The 23,498-nt window shown below is 29.1% G+C and overlaps 6 protein-coding genes across 7 annotated transcripts; 2 read left to right on the forward strand and 4 right to left on the reverse strand.

Moving 5' to 3' along the window:
- Positions 1-1,824: 1,824 nt before the first annotated feature.
- Positions 1,825-2,728, forward strand: LOC134837804 (uncharacterized histidine-rich protein DDB_G0274557-like). Its single transcript, XM_063853194.1, has 3 exons — positions 1,825-1,855; positions 2,278-2,477; positions 2,540-2,728. Exons 1-3 carry the CDS (start codon positions 1,825-1,827, stop codon positions 2,726-2,728), a joined length of 420 nt encoding a protein of 139 aa, XP_063709264.1.
- A 2,062-nt stretch (positions 2,729-4,790) lies between these two features.
- On the reverse strand, positions 4,791-6,943 carry LOC134835585 (uncharacterized). 2 transcript variants are annotated; one of them, XM_063850474.1, is made up of 2 exons: positions 5,621-6,943; positions 4,791-4,893 (listed from the first exon to the last, which is right to left on the reverse strand). In XM_063850474.1, the coding sequence occupies exons 1-2, from the start codon at positions 6,567-6,569 to the stop codon at positions 4,862-4,864; spliced, it is 981 nt and encodes a 326-aa protein (XP_063706544.1). In that variant the 5' UTR covers positions 6,570-6,943; the 3' UTR covers positions 4,791-4,861. The 2 variants fall into 2 exon arrangements, 1 of the variants encoding a protein (XP_063706544.1); XR_010162202.1 differs by having other exon boundaries at positions 4,824-4,940; positions 5,565-6,942.
- Positions 6,944-7,763: 820 nt separating this feature from the next.
- LOC134837037 (uncharacterized) lies at positions 7,764-9,200 on the reverse strand. Its single transcript, XM_063852348.1, has 2 exons — positions 8,925-9,200; positions 7,764-8,868 (listed from the first exon to the last, which is right to left on the reverse strand). The coding sequence occupies exons 1-2, from the start codon at positions 9,134-9,136 to the stop codon at positions 7,938-7,940; spliced, it is 1,143 nt and encodes a 380-aa protein (XP_063708418.1). The 5' UTR covers positions 9,137-9,200; the 3' UTR covers positions 7,764-7,937.
- Positions 9,201-12,877: 3,677 nt separating this feature from the next.
- On the reverse strand, positions 12,878-14,267 carry LOC134833475 (jupiter microtubule associated homolog 2-like). The gene is made up of 2 exons (XM_063847797.1): positions 14,087-14,267; positions 12,878-13,584 (listed from the first exon to the last, which is right to left on the reverse strand). Exon 2 carries the CDS (start codon positions 13,546-13,548, stop codon positions 13,186-13,188), a length of 363 nt encoding a protein of 120 aa, XP_063703867.1. The 5' UTR covers positions 13,549-13,584; positions 14,087-14,267; the 3' UTR covers positions 12,878-13,185.
- A 1,303-nt stretch (positions 14,268-15,570) lies between these two features.
- LOC134836779 (probable N-acetyltransferase san) lies at positions 15,571-16,427 on the forward strand. The gene is made up of 2 exons (XM_063851995.1): positions 15,571-15,756; positions 15,828-16,427. The coding sequence occupies exon 2, from the start codon at positions 15,845-15,847 to the stop codon at positions 16,385-16,387; it is 543 nt and encodes a 180-aa protein (XP_063708065.1). The 5' UTR covers positions 15,571-15,756; positions 15,828-15,844; the 3' UTR covers positions 16,388-16,427.
- Positions 16,428-16,555: 128 nt separating this feature from the next.
- LOC134836778 (uncharacterized protein CG7065-like) lies at positions 16,556-22,779 on the reverse strand. The gene is made up of 5 exons (XM_063851994.1): positions 22,739-22,779; positions 21,356-22,677; positions 20,249-20,517; positions 18,007-20,195; positions 16,556-16,682 (listed from the first exon to the last, which is right to left on the reverse strand). Exons 2-4 carry the CDS (start codon positions 22,634-22,636, stop codon positions 18,299-18,301), a joined length of 3,447 nt encoding a protein of 1,148 aa, XP_063708064.1. The 5' UTR covers positions 22,637-22,677; positions 22,739-22,779; the 3' UTR covers positions 16,556-16,682; positions 18,007-18,298.
- Positions 22,780-23,498: the final 719 nt, after the last annotated feature.

Here is a 23,498-nt window from a genome sequence, read left to right on the forward strand (position 1 = left end):
CTCGAAGATAAATGACGTTCGTTGATATCTGCTAAGCACGTGCTTATGATAGTAAGTAATTGAATAATTTCGTAGCAGTGTACTTGTAGCTTTAAAGTGTTCGACGAAATATGAGATGTAATGTTGCCATATTAAAATAAAGACATTAATAAGAGCTTATAGCTTGTTGTTACATCATTTATGTCTCGGTTTATTTAATGTCTTTTGATGTTTGAATTTCGTTTTATGGATTGAGACGTCATTTATTTTATATCGATTAAAAGGGCGATTTTCTCATCGGTTTTGAAGAAAGTCAATTTTTTTACATGAAAAGTGAATTAGCCTGTTAATTCAGATCACGTGTTTGATTATCTTCATCGCATAAATTTGCGAACAAGTATCACGTTTCTGAAATGCTTGCACTTCCGACAAGACAAGCAGCAGGTTTTAATTTCAGTATTATTATGTTAAAGACCTGCTTTATGATTACCGGTATTTGTGTTTATGTGTTTTTCATAATTTTTTGTCGCCATTTAGATAGATGTTTAAATATCGAGTACACTGCGATGAGAAATGTGATCAAAATTTTCTTGAAGATTTTGTACACATTCTTTTTAATTTTTTTTTTTTGCTCCAATAGAGTAATTTGTTTTGCTTTGAGATTCAAATATGTATACTTCGATCGTGGAACGTAAATTTTGCACCCGAGATTATGCTGGCAATCTTCTTCATAGAATATTTTCGTTTGATCAGAATTTCGATTTGACATAGTCTTTCAGCGTGTTCTTAAAGTTTTTCACATTTAAGTGGTCGATCACAATTTCGTCTGACATTTCATTGTACATCAATACACCTTTATAGATGACGGAGTTATGGACGACTGATAAAGTGCACGCTGGAGATCTTAATTTATAACAATTGGCAAGGGTTGGCGATATTGGAAGTTTCATAGCCTGTTAAGGTATGAATTGATCATAATGTCATTTTTTCTTGTTTCTTGGTTTTCTTGTATTTCTTCATACTTCGACGAACATCGATTTCTTTAAACGCATCATCACGGATTTTGACAGAAAATGATAGAATTTTTACTTTTTGAGCTATTTTGGATTCATATTGTCGCTAGTTTACTTTTTAAATAAGTCATTCTTTCAGTTTTGCAAATTTTTGAGTTCCCATAATTTTATTAATATCAATGCCAAAAAAGCTTCCGAAAGAAGTTAATTCGTTTCTATGGAATAAGTTCCTGTAGCAGGTGATTTAAGTTCATACATCATTCTTTTTTGGATCAAAAAATCAGTAGATATCAATTTGTCATTAAAGCCTTAAAAATTAAAAAAATAAATTTTTGAAATTTTAGAAATAATAAAACTGCAAAAATTTCTTATTAAAATATTCATACCTGTACTTTCGTTCAAAAATCTCCTTTCAGTGTTGAGCTTCAAATCTTCAAACGAAAAAAAAACAAACAAGTTAGTTACATTGTAATCTCTCATCTTTTCTTTCTTTGGTGTTTTTCTCCAATTTACCTCCTTATTTGTTAAAATTTTTCGAAATGACGTCAAACAAGTGTCTACTTTGCTCAAACCACATATTTAATTGCAACAAATGCCCAATAAATGTGTCTGAAATAAATCATTACAAAGAAACGAAAAATTACTTTTCATTACATTTAAAATCATGTTATAAATCATTAACTTGTTACTCTCTCACTTGCATTAATTTTTTTGCCATTAAACAATGCTTTGACGCCTCATATAACAATAAAAAGAGATACAAAATAGCATTTTCTTATGTAACTTCTTTGCTTGTTAGTATCTTTAACATGATCTGTCACCTTTTATTACCATGACTAATTTGGATTCGATGGAGACGGCAGGTAACATTTTTTTTTCATGCAATTTTTGTGTCTCACCTAATTTACGTTTCTTTTTGCATTAATTTTTTTTTTGCATTGTATATTCGTGTAATCTCTTTCTCTTCAATTTTTTTTCTTCATTATGGCAAAAGTGTAGCAAATTCAATGCATAATGCAAGTGTAGACAAGACACCGAGTGGTAGGGGCACTTAACGCATATAAAGTCTCTCGCGAATTCCGTATTGACTGCATTCAAGCAAGTTTTGTGGATAAGTGAATTTCAAGAGTGAAAAAAAAAATTACAGTTTAAACCAAAATTAATTTAAAAAAAAATTAAAAATGAAGTCAATTGTATGTTAAAATAAAATTTAAAAAAAAATTATGGAAAAATAATGAAAAAAATTAATTCTTACCTTAGATTTTGTTATCGATATGTGCAACAGTAACGTTAGCTGGAGTAATTCACGACGATGGAGAAGGCGCCGAAACGCATCATCATCACAAAGTCGATCACGAACACGCGACCTCACATCAAAGCTTCAAATTTCATCATTTCCATGCCGTTCCTGTTTACGTCAAGAAAGAAGATCAGCAATTTTTGAAGCATCCCGTTGAAGTTGGAGGCATCAAACACAAATTGAAGGTAAGCTAAATGTCAAAAAAAAAATTTTTTTTTTCAAAACTTACCAAAAAAAAATCCTGCAGATTTTGCATCCCGAAACTGAACACGCCAAAGGACACGGTTTAACCTTGGAAAATCACGGCGAAGAGCATCACGCCCATCATCATCATCATCACGATTCAGGTCATGCTGGCTCCGAACCCATCATCTCCAATGCGCACGAATATGTGCCCCAATATCACGATATCGCCGTCAACGAGGAACAAAGCTAAAAAAAAATCGAGATGAGAAAAAAGACAGACTTCCTACTTTCTTTTTAGCCGAGCAAGTAGCATTACCACACTCCATTATTAATTTAATAGCGCGCGCGACTCTGTTGGTGCATTGAACATTTAAAAAAACACGTTAGTTGCACACACATGCAAACAAAAAAAAAATAAAATAAAAGATAAACTTGTGATATGTAGATGAAAAAAAAATGAAAACTTGATGCATGTTCAAAAATGGAAGTAATTAAATTTTTATACATTTTTTTTGCAGTATTCCTATGTAATTTCTCACACATTAATGCAAGCGTTGACAAAGACTGTAAACGTGAATTACATAATAAAAAGTAATTTAAATCATAAAAAATTGTAGTTTATATTTTCTAAACAAAATGTTTTTGAAGAGAAATTTTTCTTAAAATGGTTGTTTGAAGGTTAAGGACTTAAAAATTAAAATTATAAAAAAATTATAATTAAAATAAAATTTTAAAAAACTTTTCTTTTTATGTTTATTGTAATATTTTTTTAAAATTAATATTTTTAAAAAAATATTAAATTTTTATTTTATTATATTTATTTATTTTTTTTTTTTTTCAAAAAATATAAAGAAGTTTTTCTTTTAACGACAAAAATTTTCATATTTTAGAAGCCATAAAACAAAATACCTATTATAGTATTTAACTAACTTTTTTTTGCGATTTGTATCTTTTTAATTTTTTTCTTATCTTAAATAATTTTTTTTTTATCAAAATTATTTATTTAAAAATATTTTCTTAGCTATTTATTTTTTTAAATAAAATTTTCACTGAAATTTTATTTTTTTTTTAATAAGAAACTAAATTATTATTATTGTTTATTATTGTAGTTAAAAATTAATTTAAATTTTTCTATTGTTTTTTGTTTAATTTTAATGTAACTTTAATTAATTATTTAATTTTTTAAAACATTTTAAATTTTTTTTTTGTAATTTTAAAATTATTTAATTTTAATTTTGTTTTGATAACTTCATTTTCACTTTTTTTAATTTTACTTTTTTTTCATCTTATTTTTATTTTTTTTTTTATATTTATTTTTTAAAAAATATATAATTTTTAATTCTTTAATTTTTTTAATTAAGTATTTTTATTAAATAAATTATTAATTTTATAATATTTACTTAAAAAATTTTTTAAGCAATAAAAATTAATTAAATTAAAATTAAACTTATTAATTATTTTTTTTATTTATTTATTTTTTTTTAATTATTTTTTTTTTATTTTTTTTTTTATTTTTTTAAATTATTTTTTTCATTAATTTTATAATGCTTGAAAAAAATTTTTTAGCAATAAAAATTAATTAAATTAAAATTTAATTAATTATTTTTTTAAATTTTTATTATTTTTTTAATTTTTTAAATTAATAATTTTTCAAACAATTTACCTTCAATGCTATTCCGTTATAAAACCATAAAAACTTCAAATTGCTCCATCTTTTATTCAGCTATTCATCAACTAAACTCCAATTCAGCATTTCAAACGAAAAATAAGTTACACTCTTTGCTCATTTATTTTTCTCCCCATTATCGATCCTTTATTCATAGAAATTTATGCAAAACCTTATTATTATTTATATCATTATGTGAAGTCAATCAAGCAGAAAATATTAACAATCATGATGCGAAAGGGAAGTGAACGACCCTTAATATGCCACCGTAATAGGAAATTTAGTAAGCGTGACGACTCAATGTTTGTTTGTTTGTCCTTTAATGCTTTTCCTTCGTATTAAATCGATACTTGAGTCATTAAAACGAAAATAAGCAGCAAAAAGGGAAATGATTCTTATCTCTCCATATTTGTCGACTGACCCAATCTTCAACTCACATGTCTGACATTGCAATCGCATCACATGCAAGTTGTAAATAAATCGTCGTGCTTCCCAATCAATCTCCGAGAGAAATCAATAAATTTGTTGACAAAGCAGCGATAATGGTCATTTTGAATGTAAATAATAAACAGAAATCACGCGCTTAAATCACATTTTGTGTGAGTTGAACAAGTGACCAAACACAAATTATTATAGCGAAGTAATTATGGGGCAGTAGCACATTATTACGATTGATTTATTTTTATGTTCAGAGGAAATTCCCCTTACTTTAACTTTTTATTTATATTTATTAACAATTAATGGATTTTCTTTAGAAATTATTTTTTTTAAGTAACAAATATGACTAACAAATAGGCTGGAGAAATTTCAAAAGTTTTTCAAATTTCATCCTATTAAAAAATTTTTAATTTTTTTAATATTTATTTGATTAGAAAAAATTTAATTTTTAGTTTTTCTTGTGAAACAAAAATATTAAAAGTCGTCTAAAAATATTAAAAAAAAATCAAATTTTATACATTTTTAAGTAGATTTTACAAAAAAAAATCGTAAATGTCAATTCAAAATATGACGGTTGAAAATTTGAAAATCGCTTCTTGCTAATTCAGATAAAAAAAATTGAAAATTATGTTGAAATATTCAATTAATATTCGAATTTTAAACTAAAAAAATTGAAAATTAATTGAATATTTCATTATAATTTTGGTTTTTTTAAAATTTGAATTAGCAAAAAGCGATTTTCAAATTTCAACTGTCATTTTTTAAATTGACATTTACGATTTTTTTAAATAAAATCTTCTGAAAATTGTCTTTTTTATGTAAAATTTTAACATTTTTAGACGTCTTTTAATATTTTTTTTACACATTTTTAAATTTTTTTCACGAGAAAAACTTAAAATTATAATTTTTAAATAATTGCACCTTATTTTTTCAATTTTTTTTTTAGGATAAAATTCGAATCACTTTTGAGAATTTCACTTGCCTTGCGATATAAATTCAACAAGTACGATAGGATTTTTTTAAGTATAAACTGCTAACTTTTCGGAATATTTTGCACGACTGTCGTCGCGATATCCGCAAAGGAAGGCGGATGATTTGGCGGCGCGGATCTCGGTCTATCCTGAAATCGTTGCAAGTGACTGAGATTATTGTTGAGCAAATATTCGGCCTTCAAGCGACTACTATCGTTGATCTGAAAGCGTTCCATGATCTTGGCGACAATACTTGACGGCGCAATATCTGGATTTCCGATCAAGCCACGATACCCGAGCACCGAGGTGTCGTGTAAGTGCTTTGCGAGTTGTTGTTTTTGCAGGAACTCTTCCGTATTGACGCCACGTACTTTGGATGGTTGCAGAAAGCGTTTCGGGATTTTCGAGAGAATGTCTTCGGTTTTGGGCGATTTGAAGCCCAAATTTGTCAAAATCGCTTCCGGATCTGATTTTCGGGAGTCCAGGAGACATTCGATGCTGGAACAGTGACTCGCGTGACTCGAATCCGATTGGAAAGAACTGTCTCGCAGTAATTGGCGACGATGTCTGAGTTGCTCGAGCATGGCAGCGCGTTGCTTCTCCGTGCGGGAATCTTGCGCGACACTGTAACTTCGACCGATTTCGCAGAGAGGCTTTTTGTTATTGTTGTTCAGATGATTGTCGCGGGGATTATCGTCTGACGTGCTGACACTCCGTTCGAGATCGCGAGATTGCTGTAGCGACGACGACGACACACTGCTCGTGAACAAAGGATTGAATAGTGTGCAACTACTGCTACCAACACCAGCAAAGTGTAGTTCCTCGTCCGACGTATCGTCATCTTCGTCGCGTCGTGGCGTTAATTGATTCTTCTGGGGGGCACCTTGATTGTTTTCATCGCCAGCTGACGACGGCACGTCGAACGACTCATCAAAGGGGAATTGCGTCGACGACGATTCTTCGTCGAATTTCGCGTCGTCACTCGCGATCTGGCCGTCCTTTATCACAGTTTCCATTGGTAATTACCGATAAATTTCACGAGTTTACGATCAAATGTCGAATCACGGCAGCACGGAAGCTAATTTTTCGCAGAAATTTCATAGAACTCCGACAAAAACACAACAATCGAGCAGCAATTTGTGTGTAAATATAACAAAAAAAAAGTTGTGTCGAAGTAACTTTTACGATGTCAAAATTGGAACTAACCGGTTTGCGATCGTGAAACTACGGAACAAGGGTTCGGAAGAGTATCACCCGAACGACAAATCACAAAAAATTTCGAAAAATTATCAGAAATGATGCAACTTTAATCGAGTAAACCTCAAGGTCACGAGATTAGATTTGACCCCGATGTGATGATTTTTGTGCCCTGTCTCCGATCCGATTCGAGCCAATCGCTTCGCACACACATTATCAATGATCGTGCTTTTATTTGTATTAAAAACAACAATATTTACCGTACATATAGATTTTTTGTGTGTGAGGTTCTCGTTCGTGTGATATAATAACTTACCTCACACTTGTATGCACGAGTGCTTTTTTTGTACGATCGGCTTTCAATGACACGACTTTTGTTTGCTCTTCTAGTCATGAACGGAGCTTTAAAGTTTGCAATCCGGCTTTTTGCCATTGAAACTGAAGTTAGTTGGATGAACTTTTGGACTTTGAAGATTTTTTTTCGTAAAAAAATGAATCAGCTTTGAAAATCTTGAAAAAAAAATTGATGAAAATTATAGAGAAGTTAAATTAAAATTAAACTTAAAAAATTAAAGAAAGTAAAAAATTTAACTTCTTTAAAAATTTAAAGTAAAACTATTTTTTTTATTTATTTATTATTTTTTTTTTTCAATAAAAATAACAAAAAAAAATATTTAAGATTCTAAAATGATAATGAGTCAGAAAAAAAATTAAATTTAATTTAAAAAATTAAAAAAAAAATAAAATTTAATTTAAATTTATTAATTTGAATTTAATTTAATTTAAATCTAATTTTTTACTTAAAAAAACTTTTAATTTAAAAAAAATAATAACATTAAAAATTTTTCTAAAATAATTATAATTATAATTTAATTTTGAAAAAGTATCAAAAAAAAAAAATAAATAAATACATAATAATAATTTTCTAATAAAATTTAATTTTTTATAAATTTTTTAATATCTTAACTTTCATTAATTTAGCTAAAATTCTTTATTTTTTTTCTTTATTTTTTTAATTTTTTTTGATTTTTTATTATGTTAACATTTCAAGAAACTTTATTTAATTAAAAATAGTACAATAATTGATTTCTTTATTAAAAAAATATCTTATCAAAAATGATTCAAAAATTCTCATTTTTGACAATTTTTTTCAAAAATCTACCTTCATGCTTCTAAAAAAATTTTTTTCACTTTTTTAAGGACATTTTTTGAAAAGAAATCATTGTTTCATCCTCATTTTTGTCTTTTTCGCTATGATCGTATTTCTTGTTCACCATTATTTGCTTATTTTCTCTGTAATAAAGGACATTTTGCTGAATTCCAGTACATGCTCTTTTAGCTCTTTCTGCCTTAATTTCCGTCTTAATTGGAGTAAACTCCTGAAAAGCAAATGGAACAATCAAGCCTGAATTCTCAATCGAAGCCACAATTTTTCCATCGCCATCCGCAAAATATTTTTTCTCCTTAAACGTACACATTTTGATCTTATTTTCATCATACAATCGCTTCAAACGAGCATCTTGGCACGTGACAATTATCGACTTGTAACAACGCCCAATGCGACGTCGACTAAAGTACATCGGGAGACACTTGTCGCTCGCTTCCTGGTTGATGACTTGAATCAAGGATTTCTTCTCTTCAACAGACAAGAATGGCGTTTTGTGGATTTGCGCTACACTCATCGAGAGAAAACGAATGTTGTTGATCGCTGGTTGGATTTGCGACGAGATCCCGTGACGACCAGCAGCGAGATGATATTCTTTGTAACGTTCGATGATGTCGATGAGAGTCCATTCGTTCGTGTTCAAGTCGTTGAGAGAGAAAATCCAGTTGAGAACACGCGGATGAGCCTTTAGGAAATTATCAGACATGAAAAGAAGATCAGCATCTGACTCGATAAGTTCTTGCAAGTAATTTTGAATTTCAATGATGTAATTTTTCAAGGCGAAATTCAAATAAGCTAAAAGTTCGTCGAGTTTTTCGAGTTTGCATTCCCTGATTATGCGACGAATCACGCAGTTTAGAGTCTCTTTGAACTCGTATTTTGATGCAGCGTCATACAGTTCGAACAATTCTTCCTGCGAAATGGTTTCAGGAAAGTAACCAGTGTAAACATGTCTGTAAACCGACAAAATTTTACTCGAAAATCTAAAAAAAATTAGAAAAATTCTTACTCTAAAACCATTTTAAAAGCTGAATATTTCACATCTTGGATGATCAAAGTGCTTCGTTTGTAAGTCTCAAACTTGGATTTCAACAAATTCGAGACACAGTCGATGACATATCGATTCGCGTGAATTTCCTTGCATTTGTTGTCGTTTTCGGGAAATATGAAAGTGCAGTCAGTTCCGCGGAAAATGTACTCTAAAAGGGCTTTGCTTGGCATTGTTTTGAGAAAGTAAAAGAAAAAATAAAAGAAAAAAAAGTGAGATAAAAATTCTTGCTGAGATTTGAGGCGAAAGTGACACTAATTAATTGACATTTGAACGATAAGGACCGAATGAACCAACCCTCTTGGGAGAAATGTACAGGGCGTTCTAAAAGTATTTTGACTGAACTATTTTGACTTAAAGAAATTTAAAGAGTTTTTTAGAAACTTATGAAATGTTGGAAAAAATTATAAAAAAGATCTTCAGATGAATTTTTACGAGAAAATATTTTACATGATCTATTGAGTTAACTTTGGAATCGATAATTCTATTGAACTGAATTTTTTATCAGAAATGACTTTGATGTAGCTTGGTCAATTTTATTGTTAATCTTTAGTTTACCTTTTGACATCAACCTTTCTTTTTGATCATAAAGTGTTTCACAAAATCTAAAACTATCATAAATATTTTGATTTTGCTTTTTAATTTAAGACTTAGCAGTTATTTCGGGTTTCACAAAATTCTTACTATTGAGCTTTTGTTGATATGGAAGCAATACAGAGTTGAAAGAAATCTTTCAAAGGCGGCACATTAACAATTTCATAAATTTCTGCTGTAAAAATGTTGGTTTTTTCACATCAAATTTGATAGGTTCTCCTTAGATTTAATATTCCTATAAATACTGAAGATAATTGATCTTTGCGAGTTTTGTTTATCGAGTTTTTTTTTAAATAAAGTCTATGATCGAAAAAAATTAATTTTTTTTATGAAAAGATTTCTTTCCTCATTATCAACCGTGAACTTTATGGATACTCAGAATTAAGCTCAGAATAAATAATGCCATTTTTTTGTTAAAAATTTTTTTTCATGGTTTATCTGAAAAAATAAAAACAAAATATTAATTTCAATAAAAAAAATAAAATTACTTACCTTTTTTCCTTTAACATTTTCAGTCATCATTTGAAGCATTTTTCACAATGACTTCCATTTAAACATGTCAAATTCCCTAAAGGGTAATGACTCATCAACGAACAAAAAAAAATCGTTAAATACTCCGTACGTGATGCAATAGTCAATAGTCGCACCATAGCTCACAATCATCGTCGTCATCATCGTTGTTATTATTACAACAAATAACCCAATATTTATTCAAATTATACAAAATTTACGCTAAATACATTATTAACAAACATTTCCCTCCTACAATGATCTTCAACAAATATCTTGACCGGTTTTTAAATTCCATAAAAAAAAATTTCTCATGACACTATGCGACATTCAATACGAAACATTATGACATGATCATTATTATGAATATGCTAACTTTCTTCCAAGCTAATAAAAATTTTACTTTCATCAGTAATCAGACAGAAGACAGACAACACCAAACAAGTTATCGATAATAATAACAAGTAATTTGTAGGTAGCGTGTGTTTGTTTTTTTAAAAGTGTTTCTATATCAGCCGCCTTTCGTGTTTCGTATATAGAAGAAATATTCGTTATCAAAGAGTGCTTTTGTTACGAAATTCGTAACGGACATATGTCACCTTGAAATGTCGTCAAAAGTAAAGGTATTACTACTAAAAAAAAATTTTAAAAATAAATATTTTAAAAAAAATTTAAAAAATTAATCTCTTGAGAGAAAACGCCTGGTTAATTATTATTAATTTATTTTAAAAAAATATTTTAAATTTAAAGATAAAGAAAATTCATGTTTTTGGTCATTATATCCAATTTTTATTAATTTTATTATTTTTTCGTCAATTTTTTCTTATTTTTTTTTCATTATATATATTTATAATTTTTTTATAAATATTTTAGCAATAGCAATAAAATTTTAACAGAAGACAATTTCGATTATTTTTTTTATAAATATTGGTCATCTTTGTTATTATTTATTTTTTTCCGTTAAATATTGTTTATTTTGCTTGTTTTCTGAATAAAATGTGGGTTTTTGGATTAAAAACTGGTTTCGTTCTAAAAACACTTTAAATATTTTTAAATGCATTTTTTTCAAACAAGGAACATTTTTTTACTAACATTCATTGATTTACATATTTTTTGTATTATTATTTTTCTTATGTTATTTATTATATTTTATTTTGATTTTTGTGTAAAATTATATTAAAAAAAAGCTGATAAAACATTGCGAAGGCAGTAGAGTAGAGTATTTTTAGTATGAAAAGTCTTCAGTTATAGATAAATTTACGTTTAATAGAAAAATGTTTGCCGAGTGTTTCTATAGTTATCTTAACTTTTAATATTTTTATTTATCAATTTATTATTGTGAGTGATTCAGAGTTGTTAAAAAATAAAACAATATTTATTCCCCTTTTTTGTTGTTGTGACGCGGGACTGTGTTCGTGACATCACTTGAGCACACAAATAAATGAATTAATTTAAAAGCAATTCGATTTGACGATGAAATCAAGTGTAGAAGTTAACCATATTGCCACAAAACACAAAGTTGGAGTATATTATTATGATAAATAACAATAAACTATCCGTAAATGCAGTTTAAAAATAAATAATAATCAAATGGTTTATCATTTCGTATTATTATTGTTAATTTAAAACTCCCATGTGTTGTTTTTTTTTTGAGTTATTTGTTAGATATGGAAAAAAAACATATTTTAAACTAAAATTACATGAAAACATTGAGAAAATTTGTTTTGATGAAGAAATAAATAATACTCAAGTGAAAGTAAATATAAAAAGTTGCCATAAAAGCATCATTTATCATTACCACATTGCCATCTCAAACTCGAGTTCATCATGAAGAAGTAATTGAGGCATGGTAATGTGGTTAAATGTGAATGATATGAGCGGTTTTTGTTAGAAAAAGTTAAAAATTTGTACTAAATAATTATTTTTTGAGTTATTTTTTATAAAAATTTAATATTTTAGTTTTGATTGAATATTTTTTAAAGCAATTGGTAACAAAAATTTACACAAAAAAAATTTTTAAATAATTAATTAATAAATTTTAAATAGTTTTTTTTAAAAAATATCTTAAAAATTTTTAGTTTTTAAATAGTTTCAATAAAAAAATTCTAAATTAAATCTCAAATATTTTTTTTTATTTTCTATATGAAAACGTTTAAAAAAATTTTTTTTTTAGAATAATTTTTATATAAAAATTATTTTTTTTAAATTTATTGTATTAAATTTATTAATAATTTTAATTAATTAATTATTTTTTTTAAACTAAAATTAATTCAATTAAAATTAAAATTAATTAATTAAAGTTTAATTTATTCAAATTAAATTTTCATTCTAAATTTTTTAAAATATTAGGTACTTTTAAATTAATTTTTAAATGAATTTTTAAAATTTAATTACAAATATTTAATTTTAATAAAAAAAAATTATTTAAAAATTTTAATATATTACACACATTTAATTTTTTTTAGTAAAAAATTAAATTAATTTTAAAAATTATTGAAAATTCCACGGATAGACATCAAACAACTTACGAAAGCTCAAAAAATATTTAAAAAATTTGCATAAATAAGCAACATTATACACCTAAAGTTAATAAAAATTAACTTTGTAGCAGAAAAAAAACAAGAAAAAAATAATAAAAAGGGAAAATGATAAAAAATAAAACAAACAAACAATTTTAATTAGTCATTTTTTAATGAGAGTACACATAAATTTTTTTTTTCGTTCACAGAAGATAATTTTCCGTTATACAATCATATATAATACTAATAAACATTAAAAATAATAATATTAATTGTAATGTTATTAAAAAAGGTACGCCATTTTTTTTTGTAAGTATTTTTTTTTTCAGATTATTATTTTTTTTTATGTTATGTTAATCAGACCTTTTCGGTGTTAATTGTATGATTGATCAAAAAAAAAAAACATTAACATACAAAAATAATAACTTTCGTCAATTTAGGTTACAATTTGAATGAAATCGATAATTCTCGAATAATTTTGGGTCTTTGGACTATTTTTTGCTATTTGGATTGATCGCTTAATTTAATACTTAACTTAACACGAAACAAAAAAAAAAGTCAAAATAAAAATAAGGAATCCGATTTTTTTCGAGGTTCTTTTACCAGAATCCTCCTGCGCTGTGCCCGCCTGGAGGCACACGAGCACGTCCCCCAGCTGCAGGTTGCGTTGGAGCCGAGGGTTTTCCCGCTCCGCCATTTTGTGCGGGCGCCGCTGTTTCAGCTGGCGTCTCTTTTTGTTGTTGCGCCTCGAGAGCACGTGCCGTTTTCTCGCAAATTTCGTTGGCATCTGTCGTTCCAAGTGCTCCGCTGATGTTCGAGCTGTTCTGTTGGTCGTACTTGGGACGCGCATGAGGCACGTTGTTGTCAGGCGTGCCGAAAATATCGCTATGCCCGCCGCCTGGAGGCTTGAGGACGCGAGACGAGTTCTTCTCGGAGTCAGGTAATCCACAGAATGTCGACATTTTTAACGGTTTTTTGTTATTTTTTGTTGATTTACGCTGCAGAAATGGAAAAAAAATTGAAAAAACGTGAGTAAAAAATACAATAGTGACACACGAAACCCGTTAGAAGAGAGTAACTTGATTATTATCTAATTTTCTATTATTGTGTCTAAGTCTTCGTCATGCGGAACGTACTTTCTCTGTGCTCCATACGTTTACGTGAAATGTAATGCAAAAATTCTATTCTAAGCATTCGTACGAGGAAACTACTTTTTTTTTCCTCAACTTCTTTATGTTTAACAGTACAATGCCCTAATTTATCACACAGTCGCAGTAGCTCGCAAAAAAAAAGAATGCAAACAATGAATCATCCGTCAAACAGCAACAAATACGCTTTTTCACACAAAAAAAAAGACGCCTGCTGCATGCGACGTGCAATATACACCAATTTCCATCAGATGGTCAATTATTTCGTTTATTAAATTGAAATCAATTGATGTCACACACAATTATTCCGCATCACTCTCTCTACGATTTTTAATATTTTTTTCATACTTACTTTTTTCGGTTAACCACACCTTTGTGTTAGATTACAAATTTTTTTTTTTTTTGGATTTGTTTAATGGATGAGAAGCACACACGATACTCTTCTTCCTCTTGGTTTTTTTTACAATTAAAAAAAATTCAAAGCGCGAAAATCGACTGGTTCCAGCAAAGAGTCTTTACAGAATAACGAATTTTGGGCAGTTGGTCGATTCCCCTCAAAAAGTGTGGAAAAAATGTGTTTCGCGCGATAAAAAAATGTGCGAGAAATCGGAATGATGAGAGGCAAGGAATTGTGAAAATTTAGTTTCGATTAAGAGGAGTATTAAAAAGATGAAATTTTATTAAATTAAGGGGACTTGATGTTTCAGGTTTTTTTCAAGGAGCTCAAAATGAATAGTTTTTTTTCTTAAATAATAAATTATTTCATATTAAAGAAAATTAATTTTAATTAATCAAATTTTATTGAATAAAATTGAAATCTTGTTTTATTTTTTTTTTTTTGTTTATTTTTGTAAAAGATTTTATTTTCTAATTTTTTTTTTTTTGATTTTAAGTTTTTAAGTCAAAAAATTTTTACTACCATTTGATTTTTATAAATTAAGAAATTTAGTTTTTGATTTTTTTTTTCATATTTTAGCACCTACTTAGCATTCGTTCTATCCGTAATTTTTTTTTCGATTTTAACTTTTAAAGAAAATTAAAAAAAAATCCATTATATTTATAAAAAGGTATGCAATGAAATTTACACGCAAATTTTTTAATTTTCTTTCTGAATTGAAAATATTAAAAAGCTTCAGGAACAATATTCGACAAATAATATTCAAAACTAAAAATTTTAAGAAAATAAAAAATAAATAAATTAAAAATCAAATTTTAGCATTCAAAAAATAAACAAAAATGAAAAAAATTCTTAAAGTAGAATTTAAAAATTTTTCCAAAATTAAAAATTTTAATCAGAATAACATTAAAATAAATTAAATTTTAAGTTAAAATTGTTTTGAGGTAAAATATTAATTTTGCGAGAAAAAAATAATAAAAAAAATATTTAAAAAATTAAATTTGAGATGAGTTTTTAGACAATATTTTACTGCAAAACTTATTTATATATTAACACATTCTTATAAGTTTTTTAAATTCAGAAAAAATAAACCAAAATTTTAATTACAATTTTTTTTCTGAAAATATGAAATTTCTTCAAATCTATTATTTTCAGAAGTTGGAAAAAAAATTGAGTGAAAAATTTACAAATTATAATTTTCGATTTTTTTTTTTTTTGTAAATTTTGATTTTTTTCATAATTTTAAAAATTTTCTTACCCTCAATATTTTTGAAAATAATATCCCCATATTTTATTTAATAATTTTTTTTTTAATTTCAGAATTTCCAAAAGAAATAATAATTTTTTTAAACAAAAAAAAATTTAAAAGTTATGAAATTCTTCAATTAAATAATTCTCCTTATACGAAAATCACGTGGTCACCGTATTTCAGAGCCAAACTGCTCAAATCACACAAGCACGAAAAACAAAGTGCTGCAATAAAATCGCTTTTTTCATCAATTAATCTCACTCATCGCCCATAACTAACTCACGTAACCTCTAGCTAAGTAGTTGACGAGCCTAATTAGGGACCTTCTTTGCCCGCAAACACTCGATTTTCATCTCGGAACTCGCAACAACATTAGGTAAGACTCGTCTTTTTGCCCATTTTGCATCCAAAAAAAAAAATAACCTTACAAATTTTTTTTTTTTTTAGAAATTTTTCCCAAAGTCATGACACGAGCAAGCATAGAACTGGGCGACGTAACGCACCACAACCTGAAGCAATTGAAGAAAATCAACACAGTCGTGTTTCCCGTGACGTATAACGACAAATTTTACTTGGATATTTTGGATTCGGGCGAATTGGCGAAACTCGCGTACTACAATGACATTGTCGTTGGGGCGGTTTGTTGTCGCATCGACACGTCGGAAAACATGAAACGTCTGTACATCATGACACTGGGCTGCTTGTATCCGTATCGCAGATTGGGCATCGGCACGATGATGGTTGAACACATTCTGAAGTACGTGCAGTCGGACGGCAGTTTTGACAGTATTTTCTTGCATGTGCAGGTGAACAACGAAAGTGCCATCGAGTTTTACAAGAAATTTGGCTTTGAGATTGTCGAGACGAAGCAAAAGTACTACAAACGTATCGAGCCGGCAGATGCTCATGTTTTGCAAAAAACGCTGCAAAAATGGAAGGGAACGAATTGCGGCGCAAATGCGGATCAAGTGACAGCGACGACACACTGCAACGGCGTGAAAGCCTAAAGGCGGGATTTTGGATCAAAAATAAAATTACTTCTATATTTTTCTTGTTTCTTATTTTGAGCTCGATATTTATTCATTAATCGTTAAAAAAAACATATTTTTAGGGAGAACGAACACTATTGTACAGGAAACTTTCTTTGTTTTTTCTTCATCCGTTAATTGCAATTAGCATTAAGAACCATTATTAAATTTAATTGATCATCATCATTCACTTGTAGAATAAATCAATAATAAAAATGACAGCAAATAACTTTTTTTTTTGTTTTTCAAGAAGGACTTGTCCGCTGGAATTGACCTATAAATATGAAAAAAATTAAATTAGTAAAATTTCATATAAAAAACGAAGAAGATTTTTCTGAAATGAAAATTTAAATTATCTAAATTAACATCTAATCCTTACTTTTTAACATTTTTTTGGTTTTTGATTGGTTTTTACACTTTTTTGGTCAATGACTTAAAAACTAATATTGCACATTCACTGAATTTTTTCATCAAAACAGATAAAAGTGTGTAAAAAACAAGAGAAGAATTCTACCGAATGAGACTTTTTCTCAAAATAATTTTGAGAAGTCTCTTAAAGTGGGAAAAAATCAAGTGTCGAATCCAAAATTTAATAAATTTTGTTAAAATCCAACAAGATTTAATATTAGTTTCAGCTTTAAAAATATTTCAATATAAAATGTTGAAAACGCAGTAATAAAACATAACCTCAAACTATGAAATTCGTATCGATATTTACACAAATAAGATAAAAAATTTATAAAAATATAAATTTCGCGATGTATTTCGATTTTATTTCGAATATAATTCCGAAATAAATTAATTTTTTAAAAAAAATTATTAAAAACGTGACATTTTAGGGAAAGATCATTTCGAAATTCGCACATAACCTCAAAATGAATACTTTTTCAAACAATGTGAGAAAAATTTTATTAAACCAAAGTAAATATTTAATTTTAAAATCTTAAAATATGAGAAAAAGACTTCCATGAGGCGAAATATTGGTTCCAGAGAACGAAAAACCAAAACCAAGCTCTTGATTGACATTCCACAAATTTGGCGGGAAAATGATCTTACATGGTTTCACAAATATTTTGAATCATTTTTGAACATAATTTCACAAAAATCATCAGTCATCACAAACTTAATCTTATACCTAATTAAATTTTCACACGCGGAATATTTTCAAGAAAAAACTCACGTAACCTCGAAATTCAAATTTGTTAAAGTTGAAAATTTTATTAATAAACTCAGAATTAAGAATAAACTTAGAGTTTGATTGAATTTCAGTGGCAAACGGTTTTCTAAATAATATTCAATTCTTAAAATATTTAGTTTTGTTATAATTTCGCATATAAAGTACTATACGCGAGTTCAAATATTTTTGGCGCCATATTTAAATATTTTAAAATAACCTCAAACCTTAAAGTTCTGAAGATCAAATATAACCTCAAAATCTTAAAAATAAATAAACCGAAACTCGACGAAATTGTGAAATATTTTAAAATCATACTAAAACTTCTATTTAAAGAAGCTTCAGTTTGAAATTTTTTAACTTTTAAATTTTCATTAAAATTCTAAAACTAAACAAAAAAGTTAAAAATTGAAATTTTACTTACCTCAAAAAATTTTTTTAGTTAATGATCTTCACTTGCTGTCACTTCTTTTCATCTTTGAATTTCGTCCTCCCGTAATTTTTTTCAAATAAAATTAAAAACTTTAATTTGTGGAATACAGTTAGTAGTTTAGAAGCTATTCATACAAGAATAACAAAAAAAAGAAATAAATTTAATATTATTTTTATAAAAATAAGCGCCTTAAATTAGTTTTGATCACTTTTGTATCAAATTTCATGATAAAAAGTCACTTTTCACATTTTTTTCAATTTTTTTTACGAAAAATTATCATTTTTTAGTTTTGATAATATTGATAAAAAGGTTGGCTCGTTCGGTTATTCGACTGGTTTTGCTGATTTTGTTGGTTTTGTTGCTGATTCATGTTCACTTGCCACGGATTTATTTGTTGATTTCCTGTTCGAACGTACGAAGTGTGTCCCGTTGGTCTTTGCTGCGACGGATTTCCGTTATTTACGGCATTTACTTGCGGTTGTTGCTGCTGCTGCTGGTTAAATTGTCCGTAATTTCCCATTTGTTGCATAAAAGGGTACATTTGGTTAATGGGAAAGAGCGAATTTTGCGTTTGTCCCTGGAATGAAAAGTTTTGCTGAGGTGTTTGTTGCTGCGGCGGCGTCGGTTGTTGCGTATTTGGCGCTCTCTGAACATTTGTCGATGGATTTTGGGCAGTTCGGGCCCCTTGAATTGTACTTTTTGCCACATACTGATTGTATCCCGTGATGGATGGCTTTGCGACGGGAGCTGGTTGTGCCGCTTGTTGACTTTGCTGCACGGTATTGATCGATTGTTGTAACGATCCCATCAAATTCGCGATAATATTTTGCGTGTCGGGGTTGCAAAGTTTATTCAAAAGCGAATTTGAGTCACGCGAATCGTCTTTTAGGGCACTTTGACTCGTATTTTCATCGGAATTTGTCGTTTCGGTTGAAATTTTTGTCTTTGTGCTCTTCACCAAGTCATCGTCGTTGTAATCGTCTTCGTCGTCAGACAAGAAAATATCGAGAGATTTCTTCTGCGGGGCGTTTAAAGTGATTCCAGCTAATCTCGGGTCTTGTGGTTCTTCCATTTTGAGCTTTGCCAAAGGATTTTCGGGTTTTGAAGTTACTGGGGGAGGTTCATCGAGCTCTTCGTCGCCATCATCTTCGTACATTTGCACGTAAGTTCGTAATTTTTTGACGCGTTCTTTGTCCGTGGACTCGAGTTTCTTCAGATACGAGATCAAATGTTGCTGTTCACTCGACGAAAGTGCTTTGAAATTTTGTAGCAACATTTTCAAGTCGGAATCTGACAAACTTTCGTACGAATTTTCGCCCGAAGATTTTTGCGAGGGAGCCACATCGATAAATTTGTTCTTGATTAAGTAATATTTGGTCGTAAATTGCTTCGTGTTGTCATGCTGCTTCGCCATGTCGATGAAAATTTTGATAATTTCATCAATTACGGGATCGGGGGTGTCAGTTTTGCCTTGAACGATCAACGCGGATTTGATTCTCGTGGCAAGCGCTTCAATTTCGGCGGGACGTTTTTTTCCGCCATCCTCGGATTTTTCCTTGTTCTTCGAGGAAAAGATGTGAATGAGTTCGGCGATGTTTTTAATCGCTTTTTTTGTTGCTTTTTGAGCATTTTCACGAATTAGTTTCTCATTTAGCTTTCCTTTCAGCTTTTCTTTGACCGTTTCCAGGATCACACAATGCTCAGAAGTCAACATGTAGTCATCGGCAGCATTTGGTTTCTCTTTTTCCAAGCTCAGAGCCTTCGAAAGGAGATTTAAAACCATCGGAGCTAACGTTTCGCCGAGATATTCTTCAACTGCAGACACTGAACGAAGCACTGAAACGAATGTAATTGGTTCGTTACTCTCTTCTTCCTTTTCTTCTTCAACTTTTAGCTCAGGTTTGATGGGCACAGAGCTATAATAAGGCGCTGCCGGCGGAACTCCATACGCTGCGGGCGGATAATACCCTGAAGGAGCTCCATATGGGTCCATTTCGTAACCGGGATAAGGTGCCGCGTAAAAATCATCTTTATACGGGTCTTTGTGAGAATCGGCATAACTTCGGCTTTTGCTGCGAGAACGTCCCTTACTTGGTTTTCGGCCAAGATCGACACTCTCTAAGGAACTCAGGGAACGCGTTCGACTTCTTTTTGCGCCTCGACGATCTCTGGAACGACTCCTAAGACTTTTTTTCAAAAAAAAATGGTTTTTATTAAAATTTTAGGATTTCACCTGTTTGTGCGATGCGAACGAGAGCTTCGTGAAACGGCAGGCGAGGGACTTTTGGAGCGATGTTTCTTCTGAATTTCCTTGATTTTTCGGTCAATGTCCTCGTCGAAGAGTTCTTTCATGCGAGCTGACCAATATTCAATCCAATCGGGTTTGAAGTCGTATTTTGAAGGGTCTTTTCCCTCCTTTTGGACTTCTTTGAAGCGACGATTCCAGAAGCGTTTCCATTCGTCGTTGTATTCAGGATGGCGTTCGGGGTTTTTGAGGTATTCCTGAAATAAAATTTTATTGTTAATTTAATTTAATTTTTTTTTAAGTTTTAAAGATTTTAGAAAATTTTACATTATTCGAACGAATTTTAAAAATATTTTAAAAAAATTATATAAATTTAACTTTTTATTCAAATTTTTTTTTTGTAAAATATATTTAGATATTTTTTTGAAAAAAAAATAAAAAATTATTTCAATATTTTCTATTTTTTTTTTTTTTTAATATTTCTTGAAAAAAAAATTATATTTTTTTGAAAAACAAATTTTATGTTTTTTTGAAAAAAATAATATTAAAAAATTTTTAAAATCTCAAAAATTCTCAAGAGCCTTAATTTTGATAAAATTTAAAAAAAATATTTTTCCTAAATATTTTCTAAAAATTATAAAATAAATATTTATGAATTCGTAAGAAATTAAAGTTTCTTTTTTTTAAATTTATTTTTTTATTTAAATTATTTTAATATTTATTTTTTAAAGTTTATTTTTTTTTAATTTAATTTTATTTTAATTTTTATTTAATTTAATTAAAATATAATTTAATTTAAATAAATTTAATTTTTTTATTGAATTATTATTTTCAAAAAATTTCAAAATTATTAAAATTCTTCAAAATTATTTTAGACATTTAAAGAAATTATTTTTCAAAAGATTTTTATATTTTTTTAATTTTTCAAAAACTAAATCTGAAATTCTAAGAAAATTAAAAATTTTAAAATACTTAATAAAATTTAAAATTTTTTGAAAATTGTCTTAAATTTTTTTAAATTTTTAAAAAATTATGAGTTTTCTGAGATTTTTTTAAAAATTTTTTCTAAAAAAAATTCAATTAAAAATTTCTTACCTTATTCAATCTTTTCAGCAACTCAACTGACTTATTAATCTCATCGCGACACTTTGCCGACATTTTTCCATGTAACCCGGCAGCTACATTCGCAACTTCGCTACTTTTGTGCTTGTCAAAGGGCGTTTTTTCACTCAACGACCCCAAATGATCCAATTTCACGCGTGGATTCTGACTTCCTCTCCGTGGCGATCGCGAACGAGAACTTCTCTTATTATGCATTCTCCTCTCAGGCGACGGTCTTCGTTTCCGATTGAATGGCGAAACGCTTCTGCGCCGCGAATTCGTTGTGTGCGAATCATTCCGACGCCGTTTCCTGTTGGGCGAGCGACTTCTAGATCGACCAAGAGACCCGGAGGAAATAGAAGAGGCGTCACTCAACTCGATAACGGACTCGGTTTTGCCCAAATTTGACGCTTGCTCGACAATCGAAACCTCCTTCGAGCCATTTCCGTTGTCTAAATTCTTGAAAAAATTCTCAATGGCTTTTCGATCGACGGCATCGATAAATTTCGGGCCCGTTCTTTCGTCGAAATGTTTGTCGAAAATCGCTTCTTGCAGATATTTCATCTTGTTCTGCTCGTAATCCTTCGCGGGATGCACATTTGGCGTCAAACGCCCGTGATAGTCTTCGATGCTTTTGCAAACGCGTTCAACAATTTCCTGCGGGACGTGAAGCTTCGAGGCTTCTTTGTTGAAACGAATTGGCCCGATTTCCTTGATGACGCCCGGAAAATGTTTCTCCAAATATTTCGTGCGATGATTGTAACTCGTGATATGCGCCATAATTGTGTGCTGATCTCCTCGTTTGTCGCACAAAATGCAATGATAACTCGTTTTTGCCGCTTCAGAATCCATTTCATCGGGCACAAGTTCCATTATGTACTCCAATCCGACGAGCGGGGCGAGTTTGAATTTATCCAAAGTTGCTTGTAACGCTGCAAAGGGCTTCACTTCGTTCTCAAATCCAGGCGGAACAGGCTCTCCCGGCGCAATATTCATCGGAATCTTTTGAATTTTGGCTTTTAATGCGCGAAATTGCGTCGCGTCGTGTACTCGCAACTCCATTTTCGACTGATGCTTTTTGCCTTGGATGTGACTTTGGAGAAAATGTTCGCCCGTGAGACTTTCGATGCCGCAAATGTGACAGGTGTACACGAAAACGTTCTTGTCGTTGCGTGGGCCACGACTGAAAACACGTCCTCGAGTTCCGTCGGAGAGCTGAACTTCCAGCGGCAAGATGTGCTTCTCGATTTCGAACTCAGCAGTGGTTTTTGCCATGATTCGATGGGTTTATGGAACAAATTTCAACGATTCTTGACCTGATAATGGAAATTTGTGAGTAAAAATTTAATTTTTTATCGTAAAATTGATGAAAATTACCTTTTTTCCTTCTAAATTTTCATTTAATTTAAGATCAAAACACAAAAATGTCAAATTTAGTTGAATTAGAAAATTGGAAATTGTTATTTTATCAATTTCATTCGTCTCAATTAGGGTGCTCCAAATTTTTTTAAAAGATTTTTTTTGAATGTGGGATATTTTTCAAAATTTTTTAAATTTAAAATTTTTTTTTTTTCAAATAAAAATTTAAAAAGATAATTTTTTAAACTTTTTTTGTCATTTCATCCAAAATTTTTGACCATTTAATTATTATTTTTTTTTTTTTAAACCGATTTTCACGTATAAAAAAATTTTTGCAAAAAAAAAATGGTAATAAACAATCGGCGCCTTTTTAAGATTTTTTAAATAAAATTTTTAAAAAATTTAAAAAGAAATTTTTTCAGAAAAAGCAAGAAATGTAGAGAAAAGTTTATTTTTTTTTTTCTAAAATGGAAATAATTTTATATATATATTTTTTTTTTTTTTTAAAAAATATTTTTTTCGAAAATTATTGAACTTTTTAAATATTTTTTTAGATCTTTTTTCATCTTAAAATTTATTTGTTTTTAACTTTTCGTTCGAAAAAATAGAATAATAAAAATTTTTAGAATTTCATTAAAATTTTAATTTTTCGAAACTTAAAAATATTTTTATAAATTATTTTTTTTTACATTTTTTCTTTCACAAGAAAACAAAATTCCACGAATTTAATGAAAATAATAATCTTAAAATAAAAATAAAAAAATTTTTTGAAATCAAT

This window comes from Culicoides brevitarsis, chromosome 1 (genome assembly GCF_036172545.1).
Source record: "Culicoides brevitarsis isolate CSIRO-B50_1 chromosome 1, AGI_CSIRO_Cbre_v1, whole genome shotgun sequence".
NCBI lineage: Eukaryota > Metazoa > Arthropoda > Insecta > Diptera > Ceratopogonidae > Culicoides > Culicoides brevitarsis.

Excerpts from the sequence above, each read along its gene's own strand:
- LOC134837804 (XM_063853194.1), top strand. The coding sequence starts at position 1,825 with ATGACTAATTTGGATTCGATGGAGACGGCAG. Across the intron at positions 1,856-2,277 it reads GGATTCGATGGAGACGGCAG|TAACGTTAGCTGGAGTAATT; the intron begins GTAACATTTTTT and ends TATGTGCAACAG. Across the intron at positions 2,478-2,539 it reads GCATCAAACACAAATTGAAG|ATTTTGCATCCCGAAACTGA; the intron begins GTAAGCTAAATG and ends AAAATCCTGCAG.
- LOC134835585 (XM_063850474.1), bottom strand. The coding sequence starts at position 6,569 with ATGGAAACTGTGATAAAGGACGGCCAGATCGCGAGTGACGACGCGAAA. Across the intron at positions 4,894-5,620 it reads CGTGCAAAATATTCCGAAAA|AAAATCCATTAATTGTTAAT; the intron begins GTTAGCAGTTTA and ends TAATTTCTAAAG.
- LOC134837037 (XM_063852348.1), bottom strand. The coding sequence starts at position 9,136 with ATGCCAAGCAAAGCCCTTTTAGAGTACATTTTCCGCGGAACTGACTGC. Across the intron at positions 8,869-8,924 it reads GCTTTTAAAATGGTTTTAGA|ACATGTTTACACTGGTTACT; the intron begins GTAAGAATTTTT and ends GTCGGTTTACAG.
- LOC134833475 (XM_063847797.1), bottom strand. The coding sequence starts at position 13,548 with ATGTCGACATTCTGTGGATTACCTGACTCCGAGAAGAACTCGTCTCGC.
- LOC134836779 (XM_063851995.1), top strand. The coding sequence starts at position 15,845 with ATGACACGAGCAAGCATAGAACTGGGCGACGTAACGCACCACAACCTG.
- LOC134836778 (XM_063851994.1), bottom strand. The coding sequence starts at position 22,636 with ATGGCAAAAACCACTGCTGAGTTCGAAATCGAGAAGCACATCTTGCCG. Across the intron at positions 20,518-21,355 it reads TGCTGAAAAGATTGAATAAG|GAATACCTCAAAAACCCCGA; the intron begins GTAAGAAATTTT and ends ATTTTATTTCAG. Across the intron at positions 20,196-20,248 it reads CGTTCGCATCGCACAAACAG|GAGTCGTTCCAGAGATCGTC; the intron begins GTGAAATCCTAA and ends AAAAAGTCTTAG.